The sequence below is a fragment of the Electrona antarctica genome (assembly GCF_951216825.1).
Source record: "Electrona antarctica genome assembly, chromosome: 1".
NCBI classification, from domain to species: domain Eukaryota; kingdom Metazoa; phylum Chordata; class Actinopteri; order Myctophiformes; family Myctophidae; genus Electrona; species Electrona antarctica.
Genome location: NC_136806.1, coordinates 63188234 through 63213446, shown reverse-complemented (window position 1 = coordinate 63213446; position 25213 = coordinate 63188234). Strand labels below are relative to the sequence as shown.

At 41.5% G+C, this 25213-nt stretch overlaps 1 protein-coding gene across 1 annotated transcript in view; it reads left to right on the top strand.

The window, feature by feature from the left end:
• Window positions 1-25213, top strand: part of LOC306920782 (NACHT, LRR and PYD domains-containing protein 3-like) — a 46681-nt gene that overhangs the window by 2051 nt on the left and 19417 nt on the right. Inside the window, exons 2-9 of the mRNA XM_079497674.1 lie at window positions 8541-8692; window positions 9227-9340; window positions 14366-14479; window positions 18259-18355; window positions 19325-19419; window positions 20353-20449; window positions 22888-22994; window positions 23915-24028. Coding sequence (XP_079353800.1) covers window positions 8559-8692; window positions 9227-9340; window positions 14366-14479; window positions 18259-18355; window positions 19325-19419; window positions 20353-20449; window positions 22888-22994; window positions 23915-24028 — 872 coding nt within the window. The 5' untranslated portion in view covers window positions 8541-8558. The remainder of the gene's footprint in view (window positions 1-8540; window positions 8693-9226; window positions 9341-14365; window positions 14480-18258; window positions 18356-19324; window positions 19420-20352; window positions 20450-22887; window positions 22995-23914; window positions 24029-25213) is intronic.

Here is a 25213-nt window from a genome sequence, read left to right as displayed (position 1 = left end):
TGAAATAACTTTTATTTTCTTTGCAAATGTAAATGCATTTTGGTTAAAAGTATTGTCTAGTACGTTTATTATTTGTATTATTCAAATGGTCACAAGTAGAGATGCAACGATACTGATTTTTCAATTCCGATCCGATCCGATATATTAATTTTTGAAATTTCCCGATACACTCCCGATATCCGATATTTTACATAGCAAAAAAATGTAATACAAAATGCGCATTGACATTATTTTTGGTAGCGTGGCATTGGTTAGAGATCTCAATTTAGTCAGACCATTATTAACACTATCCTAAACCCTAACCTAACCCAAGCCACGATGATTTGTAACCCGCAGCGGTGGCCGAACGGATAGCGGCGCGGTCTAGATACCGGAAGGTTCCCAGTTCGAATCAGCCGTCCGACACGTTAAAATTACCACCGCTGAAATGCCCTTGAACAAGGCATCAACCACTACGATGAAATGTGTTCTATGAGCAGGGCCTGGCTGGAAACAAGTTCTTGAGCTTAGCCCAGATACCCTGGGTAAATATAGATTTCATTTCATTTCATTTCAGCATGGGTCTGACTAACGAGTGGTTTGACTTGAGGGAAGTCCCCTTATTTTTGAGGGGCGCAAGCCCCTCCTATATTCAGCTAAGTGTAGATTTTTGTCTTACACAAACATTAAATTCCTGTTGACAATGAATGGAGAATTTACATCATAGTGTCTGAGCAAATAGACATGTTACGTCATGATGATGTACAATGATAAGAGTGCCCCTCACTTCACACGGGTGTGATTTTTTTAATTGTAGAATAGGCTTCAAATAATAGAGCAGTCATACTATTAATATTGTTTGTTGTGTAATGGTACACAAGGGTGTAATACACAGCATATCTCTAAATAGCAAATAATGTACAAATGCCTTACATTTAAATTCAAAGAGGGGATGTTTATGGTTAAGTGTTTAAAAATAAGAATAAGAAGTGTTTAACCTGTAAACCTTAAGGAAATGGCAACCTGTTAATTAATAGTATGTTTTTTTTATTTATTATTATTATGTGCAAAGGTACCTTTTTACCCCTAAATAATGCCTGCATGTAACCTGTTAATTAATACTATGGTCTATTAATAATAATAATAGTAATTATTATTATTGCTATGTACAGTGGTACCTTTTACCCCTAATGTGATGCCTGGAATCAGCTGCGCTATCATGTGACAAAATAGCCTGGCTAACAAGCCTTGAGCCTTACCGACAGAACTCGGGGAGAAAAAAAATACCTCAGGTCTCAGGACGTTTGTTATGGTGCTGGTGTTGTGTTTATGCAACTTTAGTTTGCAAACTCTGTCTTTGTCTTAAGAATTGCACTAAACTTACAATCTGAATCAATATTTGAGCTTCTGAGTTCTGACAACAATGTCATGGTTTGATAACTGAGCCAATTATATAAAGACGGATTTAACCGCTACGACGACGTGCGCTTATTCTTCATCATCGTCACAGCAGCATTTCCAATGGCAATAATAAAGTTACAAAGATTGAATCACATAGCGCTAAACAGCACGTGTGCAGTTAATATATAGCAGAAGAGTGGATTATAAGAGCAATATCATCAACAACAATGTCAGAACGCAGCTGTGGTGTGGAGATGATCGAGTCTCCACCACACAACTGCGCATGCAGTGACTTGACTGATCCGTGCGACGACGGGTAAACTTTATACTTCTAATACTGTTAAGTCTGTAAGTGATTCCATTCTCTTGCATATTGCACCTTAGTGGGTCTTTTTTTCTATAGTCTCTGTTGGCAGTCTGTACATACTGGAGGTTGGATTCGCTCACTGCACTGTCTGTGCAGAACGGACTGTAGTAAACATTAAACACGTTTCCCCCTCCTGTATCGGAGCGTGTATCGGTGGCGTCAAATCCGATCTCCGATACATTAATTAAGCTGGATCGGAGGCCGATCCCGATATAATATCGGATCGGTTGCATCTCTAGTCACAAGCCAAAAGATATCAGTAGTATATCACTGTAGTTCGCTGGGCTGAGGAGCGGAACCTTTCTGTCGCGGTAGTTGTTTCCTGACGCTCCTTCTTAAGGTTAGGGTACTGCCCCCTTCCCCCTCAGAGGAAAAATGGAAGCAAAAGAGAACAGTTCTGTCTTCTCATTTCTGTGACTGTTCACACTGTTTTTCAGGTTAGTACAACGTGAAAACAATATTAACTTATCCCTTAAGGTTCGAGTGCTTATGTGGAGATACTGTGAGACTTTTGAGGAAGAATTTGAGTACTTTAGAGTGAGTTTAAAGACGGTGAAAACTCCGCGGTTTTGGAGGACTGTTGTAGCATGCTGTTGCATAATGGCGTCGCCCGGTTGTTACATAACCACTGTGAAGATGGCGTCTGCCTCGTGTACTGAACACGGAAAGATGTTTGTTTATAATTATCCACGACATTATTAATGCTGGTTACCTGATTACTTGACAGATATATTTATTGGGTAAAAGGTTTTGTGAACTTTGGACAGCTAATGTTTGTTATTTCATGACCTGGTTACTAAGTGCAGAACAGATATTTACATTTATACTACTTTTATATTTCTACTCTATTTACATTGTTATTACTGGGTTTATGGCAAAAGTGCCTTTAGTGAGGTTATGGTGATTAGAGTGTATTTGAATATGCTCACTTTTCTTATTAATATTCCCTACTTGATGATGTCAGTATGTTTTGAAGTAACAGTGGTGAACCACAGAGAATAGCTTAAAGCTAATGAATGTGAATTCATTTTGCACTATGGTTGTGATGATTAAGTATTATGGCACAATTGCACAGCCAACCCTTTGCACCATATAATGGCAGCTAAATTGGACCAGTAGAAATACTGAGAAATGCACTTTGATTGATTTCATGGTGATGTGATAACTTTGAGGTTTATTGAGATGATGAAGCTAAAGAGTTTTATTGTAAATGTTGAAAATGGAAAGATGTACTTTTATGGGACAACAGGACACACAACAACATTACATACTCACCTGTTTAACACGTTTAAGGACAATACACATTCATTCACCTACACAGACATGCCATACCTACCTGGAACACACACACGCAACCTGGAAAGAGAACAATAACTGTACACTTACACATTTCTTACCCACCTTGAACCTGACAAAGGACTTGAACAAAAACAGACATTATTGCAGTATTGGGAAATGTTTTATTGATTGTTATAATTGATTGATTGTATTGTGACTAAACTGAGAGGAAAAATGGAAGCAAAAGAGAACAGTTCTGTCTTCTCATTTCTGTGACTGTTCACACTGTTTTTCAGACCAATATTCATCCAATTGTAAATGTGGTACCCGGCCTGGCTTGGGACCCGTTACACGTGCGTGCGTGCGTGCGTGCGTGCGTACTTTCCCCAAAAGGCAAGACTCAACTCATTCAATTAAAATGAGATTTACTGGCATGAGAAAACTTTGTGTCTGTCTCTGATTGGCTTACGCTGAAATCTTACCCTAGAACCAAATTCCAATACCCTAAATCTCAGCCACTCCATCACTCCAGCATGGCGTTATGGTGAAATATGTGACCTGCTGAAATATGTGACTTCACACAACATACATGGAAGTCTTTAAATACGTTGCCAGATTGCCGCTAGATTGAACTCTGATAATAAACAAACCGCAACGATTTACATTCGGACACTGACATTATGTGATTGTCTACACGATTGTCACATATTTCAACAGGTCACCGATTCCACCGTAACACCACCATGCTGGCGTGAGCCAGTGTGAGTCAGGGAGTGGCAGATTTTGGGCATTGGAATTTGGCTAAGAATGTTAACCAATCATCACTCCTCTCTGCCATGTTGCTGTGTGGCATGATTGTTATGAGTCACCTGTAAGGTAGATCAGTGGTTCTCAACATGTGGGCTGGGACCCCCAGGGGGTCCACACATGATTTTGGAGGGGTCCCCAGATGACAGTAAAGTGGCAAGTTAAGGACTTTTAAGACCTTTACAATACAAAAACAATTATTGTAGTAATAAAAAGCAAAGAAAGAGCATTACTGCATCAAAACCTAATCAAGAAACTATACTATAAAAACAGGCACAGTCACGTGCACACACTGTGCACGGTGTTTACTCTCCTACTGTTCCTACACCATGCTTTACTCTCCTACTGTTCCTACACCACCATGCTTTACTCTCCTACTGTTCCTACACCATGCTTTACTCTCCTACTGTTCCTACACCACCATGCTTTACTCTCCTACTGTTCCTACACCATGCTTTACTCTCCTACTGTTCCTACACCACCATGCTTTACTCTCCTACTGTTCCTACACCACCATGCTTTACCCTCCTACTGTTCCTACACTAAGGCTGTACCCAAGCCCTGTTTTTAGGACTCGAACTTCGGCAGGAATTTTCGAGCGAACATCCGAACCATTTGTTTCCAATTAATTAATTTCTCCGAGTGCTTTTAACCAGGCTGCAATTCAATACGATATATCCGACTTGAACATGATTAGCGCAGCGCTGAAGAGAGCGCAGCGCCCTCTCTTTATGAATCTCTCTCGTCTCTCCCAACACACACACATGCTGCACACACACACACACACACACACACACACACACACACACACACACACACACACACAGAGAGAGCGTCAAGTGGCTCTGACATGTGCTCCGCGAAAACAGCTGATCTCCGAGCCCATCATTCCATAAAAAATGAGCCATGATTTCTCAAGCAGCCCCCAAAACATGGTAATTGTGAGTACCTGTACGACTGTCCATATTTTTTGTCAGACCAAAAATCCTTTCCAATGTCTCTGTTAAGCTTGCTGGCAGGCAGCTAAAACGAGAGCTTGCTCGGTAGCTACTCAGAAGCGCATTGTGTGTGTGTGTGTGTGTGAGACACGACACGTCAGACATTCCATTCAATGGAACTCTTTTGTTCTCACAGAACAAGGTGAAAAAGGTCAATCACCTCAGCTGCAGGCCAATCACCAAATTGGGGGACAGCAGAACAAGGAGATATTTCTTTAAAATATCATAACTTCTGACAGGAATGCACTAGAAACTTACTTTTTTTTACATGCTCATATCGCATTCTCGCCGAGATATATTTTCGAGTTAATAAAAAAGGAAAAAAAAAATATTTTTTTTAATAATATAAAAAAATAAAAAAAAACGAATGGTTCAAGCCCATTAATTAAGATTCGAGTGCCAACCCTAACGAGCGAACATTAGAACCTTGAATGTTTGGGGACAGCCTTATCCTACACCACCATGCTTTACCCTCCTACTGTTCCTACACCACCATGCTTTTAGAGATGCAACGATACTGATTTTTCAATTCCGATCCGATATATTAATTTTTGAAATTTCCCGATACACTCCCGATATCCGATATTTTACATAGCAAAAAAATGTAATACAAAATGCGCATTGACATTATTTTTGGTAGCGTGGCATTGGTTAGAGATCTCAATTTAGTCAGACCATTATTAACACTATCCTAAACCCTAACCTAACCCAAGCCACGATGATTTGTAACCCGCAGCGGTGGCCGAACGGATAGCGGCGCGGTCTAGATACCGGAAGGTTCCCAGTTCGAATCAGCCGTCCGACACGTTAAAATTACCACCGCTGAAATGCCCTTGAACAAGGCATCAACCACTACGATGAAATGTGTTCTATGAGCAGGGCCTGGCTGGAAACAAGTTCTTGAGCTTAGCCCAGATACCCTGGGTAAATATAGATTTCATTTCATTTCATTTCAGCATGGGTCTGACTAACGAGTGGTTTGACTTGAGGGAAGTCCCCTTATTTTTGAGGGGCGCAAGCCCCTCCTATATTCAGCTAAGTGTAGATTTTTGTCTTACACAAACATTAAATTCCTGTTGACAATGAATGGAGAATTTACATCATAGTGTCTGAGCAAATAGACATGTTACGTCATGATGATGTACAATGATAAGAGTGCCCCTCACTTCACACGGGTGTGATTTTTTTAATTGTAGAATAGGCTTCAAATAATAGAGCAGTCATACTATTAATATTGTTTGTTGTGTAATGGTACACAAGGGTGTAATACACAGCATATCTCTAAATAGCAAATAATGTACAAATGCCTTACATTTAAATTCAAAGAGGGGATGTTTATGGTTAAGTGTTTAAAAATAAGAATAAGAAGTGTTTAACCTGTAAACCTTAAGGAAATGGCAACCTGTTAATTAATAGTATGTTTTTTTTATTTATTATTATTATGTGCAAAGGTACCTTTTTACCCCTAAATAATGCCTGCATGTAACCTGTTAATTAATACTATGGTCTATTAATAATAATAATAGTAATTATTATTATTGCTATGTACAGTGGTACCTTTTACCCCTAATGTGATGCCTGGAATCAGCTGCGCTATCATGTGACAAAATAGCCTGGCTAACAAGCCTTGAGCCTTACCGACAGAACTCGGGGAGAAAAAAAATACCTCAGGTCTCAGGACGTTTGTTATGGTGCTGGTGTTGTGTTTATGCAACTTTAGTTTGCAAACTCTGTCTTTGTCTTAAGAATTGCACTAAACTTACAATCTGAATCAATATTTGAGCTTCTGAGTTCTGACAACAATGTCATGGTTTGATAACTGAGCCAATTATATAAAGACGGATTTAACCGCGACGACGACGTGCGCTTATTCTTCATCATCGTCACAGCAGCATTTCCAATGGCAATAATAAAGTTACAAAGATTGAATCACATAGCGCTAAACAGCACGTGTGCAGTTAATATATAGCAGAAGAGTGGATTATAAGAGCAATATCATCAACAACAATGTCAGAACGCAGCTGTGGTGTGGAGATGATCGAGTCTCCACCACACAACTGCGCATGCAGTGACTTGACTGATCCGTGCGACGACGGGTAAACTTTATACTTCTAATACTGTTAAGTCTGTAAGTGATTCCATTCTCTTGCATATTGCACCTTAGTGGGTCTTTTTTTCTATAGTCTCTGTTGGCAGTCTGTACATACTGGAGGTTGGATTCGCTCACTGCACTGTCTGTGCAGAACGGACTGTAGTAAACATTAAACACGTTTCCCCCTCCTGTATCGGAGCGTGTATCGGTGGCGTCAAATCCGATCTCCGATACATTAATTAAGCTGGATCGGAGGCCGATCCCGATATAATATCGGATCGGTTGCATCTCTACATGCTTTACTCTCCTACTGTTCCTACACCACCATGCTTTACTCCTACTGTTCCTACACCACCATGCTTTACTCTCCTACTGTTCCTACACCACCATGCTTTACCCTCCTACTGTTCCTACACCACCATGCTTTACTCTCCTACTGTTCCTACACCACCATGCTTTACTCTCCTACTGTTCCTACACCACCATGCTTTACTCTCCTACTGTTCCTACACCATGCTTTACTCTCCTACTGTTCCTACACCACCATGCTTTACCCTCCTACTGTTCCTACACCACCATGCTTTACCCTCCTACTGTTCCTACACCACCATGCTTTACTCTCCTACTGTTCCTACACCACCATGCTTTACTCTCCTACTGTTCCTACACCACCATGCTTTACTCTCCTACTGTTCCTACACCATGCTTTACTCTCCTACTGTTCCTACACCACCATGCTTTACTCTCCTACTGTTCCTACACCATGCTTTACTCTCCTACTGTTCCTACACCACCATGCTTTACTCTCCTACTGTTCCTACACCATGCTTTACTCTCCTACTGTTCCTACACCATGCTTTACTCTCCTACTGTTCCTACACCACCATGCTTTACTCTCCTACTGTTCCTACACCACCATGCTTTACTCTCCTACTGTTCCTACACCATGCTTTACTCTCCTACTGTTCCTACACCACCATGCTTTACTCTCCTACTGTTCCTACACCATGCTTTACTCTCCTACTGTTCCTACACCACCATGCTTTACTCTCCTACTGTTCCTACACCACCATGCTTTACTCTCCTACTGTTCCTACACCACGCCTACTGCTAATATACATGATGTTCCTCTGGTTTCCTGTCAATCAAAATCATGCCTAACATTAACCTCAGTAAAACAAATACAAGAACCGCTGGGAGCGAGATTTTAGAAATGTTAGCCCCTCTAACATTCTCTGCACGTCTCTGTGTCTGTGTGTGTGTGTGTGTGTGTGTGTGTGTGTGTGTGTGTGTGTGTGTGTGTGTGTGTGTGTGTGTGTGTGTGTGTGTGTCTGTGCACGCGCATAATGTATACAGCAAACATTGACTGTTTTTTTCCCCTTTTTTTAAAGATTTGTTTTTGGCTTTTGTGCATTTGTTGATAGTTACAGTGAAGACAGACAGGAAAGAGGGAGAGAGAGAAGGGGAGATACATGCAGCAAAGGTCGTCTGAACGGGACTCGAACAAGCGACAAGCTGACGCGACAATAAGAGCCTATTATGTGGCATTATGTGGCATGCGCCTGGACTAGGCCAGCATTGACTGTTTCCTGGTGTATTGTGACTGTAATCTTGACAGGTTTCCTGAAGACCAAAGATGAGTCAGTGTGAGGAGAGAGAGGAGGAGGGAGCTGACAAACATCACATCCACAGAGCAGAGCCTCCATCTGTGTCTATGAAGAGTCATGAACCTCCTGACTTCAGTAATGAACCTGGACCTCCAGATACACAGTATGTCAATCCTCCTATACAACTCAAGGTTCAATGTTGTACTTTATTCTTCCATCTTGTGTACACTACAGGTACATAAGAGTAAAACTTGGCTTCCTTCAGACAATGCAGCAGCATTATATTCACACATTATATTCACACTATAGTACTATAACACAACAATGTGATCTCATGCTAAGTTACATTAATGACAAAAAGAAGACATAACATCTAATAATGTTGTATAAAATAAAAAGGGATTTAAGATCAATCTATATGGCTCTGCCTCCTACTGACTGCCTAGTCCTCATCTGGTGTACTTGTGCCCCCTCTTGGCCAGGCCCTGTAACTACAGTATTTTACATGCCTAGTAAAACCACAACATAACCATTTATATAATGTTTTTTGCTATTTTATTCAGTTTTCTTTGTGCTGCAATGTTGTGAGAGGAAACTAAAAGATGTTACCCTTGTTTAAATAAAATGGAATGTAACAATAATACATTTTTAAAAAAAATTGACAATGTCATTCACACAAACAATGTTATGATTCCAGAAGTCTGTACCACAGAGCAGAGCCTCCAACACCCAGCCTTCTGTCTATGAAGAGTGACACGTCTAAAGGACTTCCTCCTGACTTCAGTAATGAACCTGGACCTCCACACACACAGTATGTGAATCCTCCTGTACAATATTCAAAACGGTTAAAAACGCTCATATGGTGACGTTACGTGAGTGGAGCGTGAACGGACAGGCATTTACGTGGATTCCCACATTACGTGGGAATTCATGGCCATCTCCGTGAACTTGACGGTGACGTTGTTTGGTCGGAAACTCCGCAAAAAGCTGCGCCAGCTCTCATGGTCGTGTACGGCTGGCGTAGATGTATTAAGAAGGCTTTAGTCTTCATGCTGAATCAATTAAAAGTCCCCAAACCTCATAAGATATGTAGGCATGTGTCCCCAACATTGGTCAGCACATAAAAAAATGCATGCATTGAGGCAAGTTAGCCTAGAGTCCCATACAGAAACTGCCCCCGCAAGCACGACACCTTTTTATTTATTTATTAGGATATTTCTAGCATGCGCGATTGCGCTGCTCACTCGGCAGCATTCTACTCGCAGTGCAACGCGTTGTGAGCTTGTAGATCGGCTCTCGCGGACTCGCGCTGCATGTTAAAAACAAACTCACAGTTATAATAAGAACATACACTTATCTGCATTCTGCACTGTACGAATCCAACGTTGTTTAGTGTAGTAATGCCTGCAGTAGGCCTATTTAAATTGTTTTGTTACGTAGCTCCTTTGAGTCAGTCTGACTGTCGGTTTGTGTGTGTGTATGTGTGGGGGGGGGGGGGGGGGGGGGGGGGTGGAGGGCAGCAGCATGCTACCGCTGAACAGTCCAATCTGGGTGAAATTCACATTAGAAAATTAATATAACGGCGCGCAACGGCGGGAGTGCTTGAGGGCTTAAGCACCCACTGACACAATAGTAAGCCAAATAGCACCCACTGACTGAAGGCTGAAGCTCCCCTCCCCCTGGTCATTTTGCACACACCTTTACGGTGTTCACAGAACAGGTATTGAAATGCTAATACGGTGGCTTTGTTCCAGTGATCGCACGGTTCATTCACACTCCTGCAGCAACACTAGCCCTGGTCCAGTGCTTACAGCGAGACTCGCTGTAAGCACTGGACCAGGGCTACAGCAACACTACACTGAAGCCCAACACACACCGTCTGTGAAGCGGGTGCGCAGCGACGCGGCACAGTATTGCCGCGCGTCATAGCTGCACAGCAACACCCACAGGACGCGGAGCGCTACCGCGTCCTGTGGGACGCGGTACCCGGATGGAGGCCGTGCGGCAAAGCCTGGAAAATAGAACAGCGGCGTATCGGAGCTTCAGGCGAGGCGTGAACGCCAGCGCGCGTCTGCCGCCGCCGGTGTGGGATAGGTTCATTGAAAATAACGGAGGCGGCTGTTTTGACGCGCGGCGTTCACAGACGGTGTGTGTTGGGCTTTACACGGTTAGCGGAGAGGCTGCTGTCTGTGTACCGCCGGCCCGTCTGTAAAGAGCCATGAGCCGGGAGGGAGCGGAGGGGCAGCAACACCGCCGGGTAATCTCCACGCTGACTTGAGACTTGACTAACAGAGCCATCTCAGCCAAAATATCCCAAAACAGTGTCTGGGGAACAGAACTGTTCCTTTTCCTCAGACTACTTTTACTTTAATTAAAAGGTAAGATGCAGTGGCTGTAATTGGGTCAAGGATCTTGCTTTCGTGAGCAATGGTGTACGAGATTGGTAATAAATTGGTCAAATCATGACATTGTTAGACCATCTGGGGGAAATAAATAAATAATTTTGCGTCGTCGTCCCACGCAATTCTAGCCTACCTAAGGTGAAATCCACCCGCCGCTTATGGCTGAAACAATTTAATTCTTTACTGTTGATCATTGATCATGCTGAAATGTTGAAACAAGATGCTGAAACAATTTAATATGTTCGTTGTGAACTGAAAGCGCACCACTGTGTTTATTAGCAAACTGTAAATAAAGTACCAAAACAGAACAGATGCATTCTATGGTTCACAGACATGCCGGTCTGACAGACAGACAGCAGTCACGAGGGCCAATTAGCCCTATAACAAATAGAAGTCCACATTATTGCATCAGCGCGTGCAATTCGGCCAGTCATAGTTTTAAGCCAGCTCACCTTAATTTATTATAATATGGGCAACTGTAGCTGTGTAGGCTGTAGGCTACTACATTGATCTCATGAGATCAATCAAGTTTGGTGCCAAATGTCCCGCGAATCATTTTAATATGACGACATCATGAAATGAACCTGCACTTAGGCTGACAAGAGGATCTGACGAAGAGGATATAGGCTACCCGCCGTATATGGTTGAAAATGTATAGCTATATGCCTACGTGTCCATGATCAGAACAAATCCATTCTCCACATGGCATTCAGACAGATGACAGTGAGATGATATTAATCTATTCCCCGCATGAATCAATGCAGCTCTGATAAAAATCAGCAGAAGCTGAAGCTGAAGCTGAACCAAGTCCAATCTGGGTGAAATTCACATTGGCTTTTGGCTCTAATGCATACTATGGTTCACACAGTCACACTTCACAGACATGCCGGTTTGACAGACAGACAGCAGACGGAATCACTAGGGCTAATTAGAGACTCAGCCAATTAAAGTTTCACGTAGGCCTAATGCCTTTGCTGCAAGCACCAATATCTGCCTCCCTTTGCGTCGTGGTATTAATTTATAATAATGTATATTGATCACATGCGGACGCCCTAGTGGCACACAGAATATAATAACTCTTACCTTGATCAGGCTTGATGTTGGATAGGATGATTGCTGATTGGCTTAGCGTTTTCTCTCAGTCAGTTCATTCTGAGTCAAACCCCCGCGATCATGGCCAATGGATGGGAATGTGCAGTCAAAATGCACAAAGCGAACTTTATAATCTCAATACTTGGGCACAAACCAACTATTTACGAGGAACAATATTGATGTAACTCAGAGATTCGCTGAGTCAGCTATATTTTATATACAGAGATTTAGAAGAAATAAGCAAAATCGCTATGCAACATTTCCTCCTCCTCCTCCCTCTGTGCGCTCCGGGTCCAGAGCAGCATGACACTTTTTCTTGTGTAGAATACAGCTGAGCTGACCTATAAACCCACACAGTGTTGCAACAGTGACGTGAGGTGGACTTGTACATCGGCTGGGGCGCGGGGCGGGGCAACAGCGCTTGCTATCCATTGCATGTTTGAAGGCACACAGGCCACGCAGAGAACAGACAGATGTCACAGATCCTTCATGTTAGAAAAATTACGTTTATTGACAATTATTTAAGTTTGCAAAACTTAACTTTCAAGTGAAGTTTATGGATAGGAGTCCTGCCTGACTGCGCTTAACCAATGCTTCACCAGGCACACACAGTAAAAACACACACACACACACACACACACACACACACACACACACACACACACACACACACACACACACACACACACACACACACACACACACACACTGAGCGAGGTAGCAATGTCATGACGTTCTTACCTAAATGTGTGTGCAGTGCATCTGTGCATGCACTCAAACTGTATTATTGATCATGCGCGACGTGATGAAAGCATTTGTAGGTCAGACAGGCAATACTATAGGCCAACATGTAAGTAAACCAACCTAGATTCCTAGCATTTCTTTATTACATCTTGTGTAGGCCTACATGTGCCTACATATTTTTGCTCAGGATCCAAAAGTGTACCATTTTGAATCCCTATACAGAGCTTAAAATGAGCTGAAACAACTGTGTACAGTGAGTGACATGAGGTATTTTTGAGTGGTGCGGAGCTATGTGTGTGGGTGGCGGGTGCGTTCCTGTGGGTCAGTACAGTGACAGTACAGTACAGTAGAGGGTACAGTAGAGGGACCCCCACACGGTAACTCCGTCATTTCTCAACCGTTTCGGACGCGGGCCGGCCTGCCGGAATCGGGCCGCCAACCTGGGTGTGTTCCTCCTGGGTGCGTCCCCCCCCCCCCCCCCCCCACACACACACACACACACACCCACCGAGTTGCACCACTCACTTCACACGGGTGTGATTTATTTTCCTTGGACAATTTGATGCAGACATAGGCCTGTACTTCTGTGTCTGAATGGGACAATCTAATTTCTTTACTTTTGCCTTTTAATTGTCATAATAATAATTATTATTATTACAATAAACAATAATAATAAATTATTATTATTAGTATTATTAGATAAGTCGGAGGCAACAATCTGAGTACCACAGACGAAAAACAGTCTAAGTCCAAATTTCAGACTGACCCCTTCCACGAAAAGGCCTTGTTGTCCTGAACCCTTATCTATCATTTATATATTATGGATCAATAGTGTGGACTTATTGTTATTCGTCTGTGGTACTCAATTGTGCAAATAGCCAATCTACAAGTTCACAACGACCTTGTACATCTGCTATTCACAACATTTATCTGTGGAACCATTCTGTTGCTTGTCTGGGTGGGGGGTCCCCACTTCAAATATGATTACTTTGGGGGGGTCACAGGCTGAAAAGGCTCCTAAAAATGCAAGCCTACCACCTTGATATTAACAAAAAAAATTGAACTTGTATTGCGTAGCCTTATGTTCATTGATTCACTCCCAAAATCCATTTGGCAAAAAGAATAAAAATAAATCACACCTGTGTGGGGCGCTCACTTCGCATTATCTAATGTTTGGCTACTTGCTGTCAAGGTGATGTATGTTTGCTCAGCAGTTGCTGATGTCTGCTCAGAAGGTTTGAGTGTTTACTCAGACCAAAAACAAATTAGAGGGAACATACGGCGGATAGCCTATATCCTCTTTGTCAGATGTAAGTGCAGGTTCATTTCATATGATGTCGTCATAAAATGATTCGCGGGACATTTGGCACCAACATTTGGCATCATGATGAGATCAATGTATTGCACTGATGCCATAATGTGGACTTCTATTTTTATATAGGGCTAATTAGCCCTAGTGACTGCTGTCTGTCTGTCAGACCGGCATGTCTGTGAACCATAGAATGCATTAGAGCCAAAAGCCAGTCGGGCCGGGCCGTGTTCTGTCCGGTCCGGGCTCACCGCGCCGTTATATTCATTTTCTGATTTTCTGATTCCAGAAGTCTGTACCACAGAGCAGAGTCTCCAACACCCAGCCTTCTGTCTATGAAGAGTGACCGGTCTAAAGGAGACCCTCCTGACTTCAGTAATGAACCTGGACCTGCAGATACACAGTATGTCAATCCTCCTGTACAATATACACACTATAACACTAACCAAATATACACACTATAACACTATACACTATACACACTATAACACTATACAATATACACACTATAACACTATACACTATACACACTATAACACTATACAATATACACACTATAACAGGGGCGGCGGTGGCTCAGGGGTAGAGTGCCTGGATGGTAACCGTAAGGTTGCCAGTTCGAACCCGGGCTCCCGCAGAGTTACTGTCGAAGTGTCCTTGAGCAAGACACTGAACCCCTAATTGCTCCCGATGTGCTAGTTGGTGCCTTGCATGGTTTCCGCTGCCATCGGTGTATGTATGTGTGTGTGAATGGGTGAATGTAATGCACAATCTCTGTAAAGTGCCTTGGATAAATGCGCTATATAAATGCACCATTTACCATTTTTAACACTATACAATATACACACTATAACACTATACAATATACACACGATAATACTATACACACTATAACACTATACAATATATACACTATTACAATATACACACTATAACAGTATACAATTTACACACTATAACACTATACAATATAAACACTATAACACTATACAATATACACACTAACACTATACAATATACACAACAATACAAAGTATAACGGACAGTAGCGATCCAGATAAATATCAACCATGTTTGAATATTATCGTGACGCCTCGGATGTCTTTGAATAAATCGGGAGGCTTAAGATTAAATCTTTGAACGGCTCACACTACTAGAGGATAATCATGGCTGTTTGCTCTGGATCTGGGCTGGGAAACGGATCTGAGACAATTATGGTTTCATGGTAGATGTTTCTGAACATGTATTCTATAGTTTGATTTCAGATCAAATAGATAGATTGATAGATAGATCGATCTATGCTTGCACCTCTTGGTTCTCCAACATCTCAATGTCACTAAAAACTAAACTTCAGACCTCCCAAAACAACACATATTGAATAAATTCTTCTTCTTCGTTTCTATGATTCTAGAAGTCTGTACCACAGAGCAGAGTCTCCAACATCCAGCCTTCTGTCTATGAAGAGTGACCGGTCTAAAGGAGACCCTCCTGACTTCAGTAATGAACCTGGACCTGCAGATACACAGTATGTCAATCCTCCTGTACAATATACACACTATAACACTATACAATATACACACTATAACACTATACACTATACACACTATAACACTATACAATATACACACTATAACAGGGGCGGCGGTGGCTCAGGGGTAGAGTGCCTGGATGGTAACCGTAAGGTTGCCAGTTCGAACCCGGGCTCCCGCAGAGTTACTGTCGAAGTGTCCTTGAGCAAGACACTGAACCCCTAATTGCTCCCGATGTGCTAGTTGGTGCCTTGCATGGTTTCCGCTGCCATCGGTGTATGTATGTGTGTGTGAATGGGTGAATGTAATGCACAATCTCTGTAAAGTGCCTTGGATAAATGCGCTATATAAATGCACCATTTACCATTTTTAACACTATACAATATACACACTATAACACTATACAATATACACACGATAATACTATACACACTATAACACTATACAATATATACACTATAACACTATACAATATACACACTATAACAGTATACAATATACACACTATGGTCCTCATTCACAACGGCGTTTACGCTCATAAAGTGACGTTACGTGAGCGGAGCGTGAGCGGACAGGCATTTACGTGGATTCCCACATTAAGTGGGAATTCATCAACTTGAACGTGAACTTTACGGTGACGTTGTTTGGTCGGAAACTCCGCTATAAGCTGCGCCAGCTCAGAGGGTCGTGTACTGCTTGCGTAGATTTATTCAGAAGGCTTTAGTCTTCATTCTGAATCAATTAAAAGTCCCCAAATCTCAGATAAAATATGTAGGCCTGTGTCCAAAACATTGGTCAGCACATAAAAAAATGATAGCTTATATAAAAGCCAAGTATCACTTGGATGCCTAAATGCATGCATTCTAGAGGCAGGTTAGCCTAGAGTCCCATACAGAAACTGCCCCTGCAAACCCGACACCTTTTTATTTATTTATTAGGATATTTCTAGCATGCGCGATTGCGCTGCACTTGACAGCTTTCTACTCGCAGTGCAACGCGTTGTGAGCTTGTAGATCGGCTCTCGCGGACTCGCGCTGCATGTTAAAAAACAAACTCACAATTATAATAAGAACATACACTTATCTGCATTCTGCACTGTACGAATTCATTGGAAAATGAATATAACGATAATACTATACACACTATAACACTATACAATATATACACTATAACACTATACAATATACACACTATAACAGTATACAATATAACACTATACAATATACACAACAATACAAAGTATAACGGACAGTAGCGATCCAGATAAATATCAACCATGTTTGAATATTATCGTGACGCCTCGGATGTCTTTGAACAAATCGGGAGGCTTAAGATTAAATCTTTGAACGGCTCACACTACTAGAGGATAATCATGGCTGTTTGCTCTGGATCTGGGCTGGGAAACGGATCTGAGACAATTATGGTTTTATGGTAGATGTTTCTGAACATGTATTCTATAGTTTGATTTCAGATCAAATAGATAGATTGATAGATAGATCGATCTATGCTTGCACCTCTTGGTTCTCCAACATCTCAATGTCACTAAAAACTAAACTTCAGACCTCCCAAAACAACACATATTGAATAAATTATTCTTCTTCGTTTCTATGATTCCAGAAGTCTGTACCACAGAGCAGAGTCTCCAACACCCAGCCTTCTGTCTATGAAGAGTGACTGGTCTAAAGGAGACCCTCCTAACTTCAGTAATGAACCTGGACCTGCAGATACACAGTATGTCAATCCTCCTGTACAATATACACACTAACACTATACAATATACACACTATAACACTATACACTATACACACTATAACACTATACAATATACACACTATAACAGGGGTGGCGGTGGCTCAGGGGTAGAGTGCCTGGATGGTAACCGTAAGGTTGCCAGTTCGAACCCGGGCTCCCGCAGAGTTACTGTCGAAGTGTCCTTGAGCAAGACACTGAACCCCTAATTGCTCCCGATGTGCTAGTTGGTGCCTTGCATGGTTTCCGCTGCCATCGGTGTATGTATGTGTGTGTGAATGGGTGAATGTAATGCACAATCTCTGTAAAGTGCCTTGGATAAATGCGCTATATAAATGCACCATTTACCATTTTTAACACTATACAATATACAAACGATAATACTATACACACTATAACACTACACAATATATACACTATAACACTATACAATATACACACTATAACAGTATACAATTTACACACTATAACACTATACAATATACACACTATAACACTATACAATATACACAACAATACAAAGTATAACGGACAGTAGCGATCCAGATAAATATCAACCATGTTTGAATATTATCGTGACGCCTCGGATGTCTTTGAACAAATCGGGAGGCTTAAGATTAAATCTTTGAACGGCTCACACTACTAGAGGATAATCATGGCTGTTTGCTCTGGATCTGAGCTGGGAAACGGATCTGAGACAATTATGGTTTTATGGTAGATGTTTCTGAACATGTATTCTATAGTTTGATTTCAGATCAAATAGATAGATTGATAGATAGATAGATCGATCTATGCTTGCACCTCTTGGTTCTCCAACATCTCAATGTCACTAAAAACTAAACTTCAGACCTCCCAAAACAACACATATTGAATAAATTCTTCTTCTTCGTTTCTATGATTCCAGAAGTCTGTACCACAGAGCAGAGTCTCCAACACCCAGCCTTCTGTCTATGAAGAGTGACTGGTCTAAAGGAGACCCTCCTAACTTCAGTAATGAACCTGGACCTGCAGATACACAGTATGTCAATCCTCCTGTACAATATACACACTATAACACTATACAATATATACACTATACACACTATAACACTATACAATATACACACTATAACAGGGGTGGCGGTGGCTCAGGGGTAGAGTGCCTGGATGGTAACCGTAAGGTTGCCAGTTCGAACCCGGGCTCCCGCAGAGTTACTGTCGAAGTGTCCTTGAGCAAGACACTGAACCCCTAATTGCTCCCGATGTGCTAGTTGGTGCCTTGCATGGTTTCCGCTGCCATCGGTGTATGTATGTGTGTGTGAATGGGTGAATGTAATGCACAATCTCTGTAAAGTGCCTTGGATAAATGCGCTATATAAATGCACCATTTACCATTTTTAACACTATACAATATACACACTATAACACTATACAATATACAAACGATAATACTATACACACTATAACACTACACAATATATACACTATAACACTATACAATATACACACTATAACAGTATACAATTTACACACTATAACACTATACAATATACACACTATAACACTATACAATATACACAACAATACAAAGTATAACGGACAGTAGCGATCCAGATAAATATCAACCATGTTTGAATATTATCGTGACGCCTCGGATGTCTTTGAACAAATCGGGAGGCTTAAGATTAAATCTTTGAACGGCTCACACTACTAGAGGATAATCATGGCTGTTTGCTCTGGATCTGGGCTGGGAAACGGATCTGAGACAATTATGGTTTTATGGTAGATGTTTCTGAACATGTATTCTATAGTTTGATTTCAGATCAAATAGATAGATTGATAGATAGATAGATCGATCTATGCTTGCACCTCTTGGTTCTCCAACATCTCAATGTCACTAAAAACTAAACTTCAGACCTCCCAAAACAACACATATTGAATAAATTCTTCTTCTTCGTTTCTATGATTCCAGAAGTCTGTACCACAGAGCAGAGTCTCCAACACCCAGCCTTCTGTCTATGAAGAGTGACTGGTCTAAAGGAGACCCTCCTAACTTCAGTAATGAACCTGGACCTGCAGATACACAGTATGTCAATCCTCCTGTACAATATACACACTATAACACTATACAATATATACACTATACACACTATAACACTATACAATATACACACTATAACAGGGGTGGCGGTGGCTCAGGGGTAGAGTGCCTGGATGGTAACCGTAAGGTTGCCAGTTCGAACCCGGGCTCCCGCAGAGTTACTGTCGAAGTGTCCTTGAGCAAGACACTGAACCCCTAATTGCTCCCGATGTGCTAGTTGGTGCCTTGCATGGTTTCCGCTGCCATCGGTGTATGTATGTGTGTGTGAATGGGTGAATGTAATGCACAATCTCTGTAAAGTGCCTTGGATAAATGCGCTATATAAATGCACCATTTACCATTTTTAACACTATACAATATACACACTATAACACTATACAATATACAAACGATAATACTATACACACTATAACACTACACAATATATACACTATAACACTATACAATATACACACTATAACAGTATACAATTTACACACTATAACACTATACAATATACACACTATAACACTATACAATATACACAACAATACAAAGTATAACGGACAGTAGCGATCCAGATAAATATCAACCATGTTTGAATATTATCGTGACGCCTCGGATGTCTTTGAACAAATCGGGAGGCTTAAGATTAAATCTTTGAACGGCTCACACTACTAGAGGATAATCATGGCTGTTTGCTCTGGATCTGAGCTGGGAAACGGATCTGAGACAATTATGGTTTTATGGTAGATGTTTCTGAACATGTATTCTATAGTTTGATTTCAGATCAAATAGATAGATTGATAGATAGATAGATCGATCTATGCTTGCACCTCTTGGTTCTCCAACATCTCAATGTCACTAAAAACTAAACTTCAGACCTCCCAAAACAACACATATTGAATAAATTCTTCTTCTTCGTTTCTATGATTCCAGAAGTCTGTACCACAGAGCAGAGTCTCCAACACCCAGCCTTCTGTCTATGAAGAGTGACTGGTCTAAAGGAGACCCTCCTAACTTCAGTAATGAACCTGGACCTGCAGATACACAGTATGTCAATCCTCCTGTACAATATACACACTATAACACTATACAATATACACACTATAACACTATACACTATACACACTATAACACTATACAATATACACACTATAACAGGGGTGGCGGTGGCTCAGGGGTAGAGTGCCTGGATGGTAACCGTAAGGTTGCCAGTTCGAACCCGGGCTCCCGCAGAGTTACTGTCGAAGTGTCCTTGAGCAAGACACTGAACCCCTAATTGCTCCCGATGTGCTAGTTGGTGCCTTGCATGGTTTCCGCTGCCATCGGTGTATGTATGTGTGTGTGAATGGGTGAATGTAATGCACAATCTCTGTAAAGTGCCTTGGATAAATGCGCTATATAAATGCACCATTTACCATTTTTAACAATATACACACTATAACACTATACAATATACAAACGATAATACTATACACACTATAACACTACACAATATATACACTATAACACTATACAATATACACACTATAACAGTATACAATTTACACACTATGGCCCTCATTTATCAACCGTGCGTACGCCAAAATATGGGTGTACGCCGAAATTACCGCAATTTTCGGCATTTACGATTTGCGCCAACGTTTGATTTTGAACTTGAGCCAAGACAAAAACCACGTCTGGTTGGGAGCTGTCGTACGCTTTGTCCTCACCTGTTTTTCTGTCGTAGAACAGCGGAGCAGCATTGTTTGACCAGCTGAGAGGCTGTCACAGGCATCTAAACATATGTATTCACTCCTAAAATGTTTATATAAAACTGTATAGGTATATATGGGCTAAATACATATAAGATGTGTCTTTGTGTCATATGAAATTAGTAGGAGATTTCCAACTTTACAAGTAATTAAAATCGCGCAATTAAAAACAATGTTGCAAGTTAGATGCTTAAGCCATTTAAACAGTGTTTTGCATGAGCGCATACATGCGAGGATTTGGGCTGTCTGTGCTGAAATATTTCCATGACGGGACGTTGGAGAGTACTATAGGCTAGTGCAGTGCTGCAGCTGCGGAGAGTCCCAACGTGGGTAGCCTACTGTAGCCTAATCTACAGCAGGCCGATGTCTTTCTGGAGTTACGGTATGTGCAATCTCCTCCTCGTTTAATAAACCCGACGCGTCGCTCGAATGCCAAATGTACCGTGCCAGCGCACGTGGGAACCGCATCGGAGATATAGGTAGGCTACCCAGCCAGCCCACCACCACCAGTGCCCAGCCACTGCAGCGACTGCGAGGCAATCTAAATAGTCTGTCGAACGTGCGGTGCATGGTCAGTCGGTCACGGTCACGGACGGACCACAGTGATAGAGAGAGACAGACAGACAGGACAGGAGGAGCACCTATGCAAAACAGCAGCGTGTGTGTGCCTATTTGTTATTTAATTCATGGTTCACAGGTTCAGGTTTTCGTTCACCAATATATCTTGTTGTATATTAAATTAAAAAGACTTTAATAATTTAATATACAACTAACAACACACAGTGACAGTTGCTTGCATGTGCGTGCGTGCGTGCGGGGGGGTGATGCGGGCAGCAAGGGAAGCGAAGCGAGAGGAGAAAGGGTTAGGGTTAGGGTAAACAGACAGCGGAGGAGAAACAGACAGCGTAGTCCTACAGCTTTATTTAATTCATGCAGGTTTATTTATTTAAGATACAACAAGTTGCTTGTGCGTGCGTGCGTCTGTGTGTGTGTGTGTGTATGGGAGGGGGCAGCAGAAACGTTTTTTTCCCTGTAACCATGGTTTCCAGGTCGTATTGCAGTTGTTCATGTCGCAAAACCGAGGGCGCGGCTAGATTTTATAGGGCGTGCCAGATTGATTTCAGACGTCACATTTATCACTGCTAGGAATGAAATTAGGAAGGAACAGCTGTCTGCGATCACTTTGTAAATGCCGACCCGACGTGGGTGTACTACGAATCCTACACTCGAATTTGGGGCAGAATTTCCACTCGATTGATAAATGAGGGCCTATAACACTATACAATATACACACTATAACACTATACAATATACACAACAATACAAAGTATAACGGACAGTAGCGATCCAGATAAATATCAACCATGTTTGAATATTATCGTGACGCCTCGGATGTCTTTGAACAAATCGGGAGGCTTAAGATTAAATCTTTGAACGGCTCACACTACTAGAGGATAATCATGGCTGTTTGCTCTGGATCTGAGCTGGGAAACGGAATATCTGAGACAATTATGGTTTTATGGTAGATGTTTCTGAACATGTATTCTATAGTTTGATTTCAGATCAAATAGATAGATTGATAGATAGATAGATCGATCTATGCTTGCACCTCTTGGTTCTCCAACATCTCAATGTCACTAAAAACTAAACTTCAGACCTCCCAAAACAACACATATTGAATAAATTCTTCTTCTTCGTTTCTGATTCCAGAAGTCTGTACCACAGAGCAGAGTCTCCAACACCCAGCCTTCTGTCTATGAAGAGTGACTGGTCTAAAGGAGACCCTCCTAACTTCAGTAATGAACCTGGACCTGCAGATACACAGTATGTCAATCCTCCTGTACAATATACACACTATAACACTATACAATATACACACTATAACACTATACACTATACACACTATAACACTATACAATATACACACTATAACAGGGGTGGCGGTGGCTCAGGGGTAGAGTGCCTGGATGGTAACCGTAAGGTTGCCAGTTCGAACCCGGGCTCCCGCAGAGTTACTGTCGAAGTGTCCTTGAGCAAGACACTGAACCCCTAATTGCTCCCGATGTGCTAGTTGGTGCCTTGCATGGTTTCCGCTGCCATCGGTGTATGTATGTGTGTGTGAATGGGTGAATGTAATGCACAATCTCTGTAAAGTGCCTTGGATAAATGCGCTATATAAATGCACCATTTACCATTTTTAACACTATACAATATACAAACGATAATACTATACACACTATAACACTACACAATATATACACTATAACACTATACAATATACACACTATAACAGTATACAATTTACACACTATAACACTATACAATATACACACTATAACACTATACAATATACACAACAATACAAAGTATAACGGACAGTAGCGATCCAGATAAATATCAACCATGTTTGAATATTATCGTGACGCCTCGGATGTCTTTGAACAAATCGGGAGGCTTAAGATTAAATCTTTGAACGGCTCACACTACTAGAGGATAATCATGGCTGTTTGCTCTGGATCTGGGCTGGGAAACGGATCTGAGACAATTATGGTTTTATGGTAGATGTTTCTGAACATGTATTCTATAGTTTGATTTCAGATCAAATAGAAAGATTGATAGATAGATCGATCTATGCTTGCACCTCTTGGTTCTCCAACATCTCAATGTCACTAAAAACTAAACTTCAGACCACCCAAAACAACACATATTGAATAAATTCTTCTTCTTCGTTTCTATGATTCCAGAAGTCTGTACCACAGAGCAGAGTCTCCAACACCCAGCCTTCTGTCTATGAAGAGTGACCGGTCTAAAGGAGACCCTCCTGACTTCAGTAATGAACCTGGACCTGCAGATACACAGTATGTCAATCCTCCTGTACAATATACACACTATAACACTATACAATATACACACTATAACACTATAACACTATACAATATACACACTATAACACTATACAATATACACACTATAACACTATACACTATACACACTATAACTCTATACAATATACACACTATAACAGGGGCGGCGGTGGCTCAGGGGTAGAGTGCCTGGATGGTAACCGTAAGGTTGCCAGTTCGAACCCGGGCTCCCGCAGAGTTACTGTCGAAGTGTCCTTGAGCAAGACACTGAACCCCTAATTGCTCCCGATGTGCTAGTTGGTGCCTTGCATGGTTTCCGCTGCCATCGGTGTATTTATGTGTGTGTGAATGGGTGAATGTAATGCACAATCTCTGTAAAGTGCCTTGGATAAAGGCGCTATATAAATGCACCATTTACCATTTTTAACACTATACAATATACACACTATGGTCCTCATTCACAAAGGAGAAATACGCCAGAGTGTAACGGAAGCGTAAAGGCCATGCGTATAGATAGCGGAAAATCCGTCCGATCACGCTACGGTTAAGTCCCGTGTTATTCAGGGAACCAGGTGTAATCACTTCATTTGTGCGGATCGGCGAGTGTATCATTTCCGCATTTTTTCCAAGCGATTCGCCTGGTGTCGCCTGGTTTGATGGAACATCCACGACCGTATAAGGCAACAGGAAATATCGAAATACGTCATCATAGACTGCACAGAGGATTCCCAAGTTTTAAATTATATACAACAGCCTTGATGAGCTTGTAGAGCAGTTAATTTTGACAGGCGGGTCTCTGCACGGACAGATCTTCAAGCAAACAGCGCGAGTTATATATATATTATATTATAAACGAAACTTGCCAACTTGGCACGCATTGCTTCACTCCTTGTTAAATGTCAGAACGTTACTTTCACATAATGAGAAAGAAGTTAATTTGTACTGTTCACCACACGACCAAATGCTATATTAAAACTCGGCAATGATAAAAGGCCCTATTGATTAGTCTACTGCGGTGATTGATTCCCTGCCCTGCACTGTCTGATTTGGAAAGCAAATATACGGACATGCATGGACACAGGACATATTTTATTAATTTTTTTTTCTTGTGGGATTTGGACTAAAGGCTATATTTCATCCGGTTGTATGTTTCCTCAGCTGCAGGTAAGAGTTGGCTAT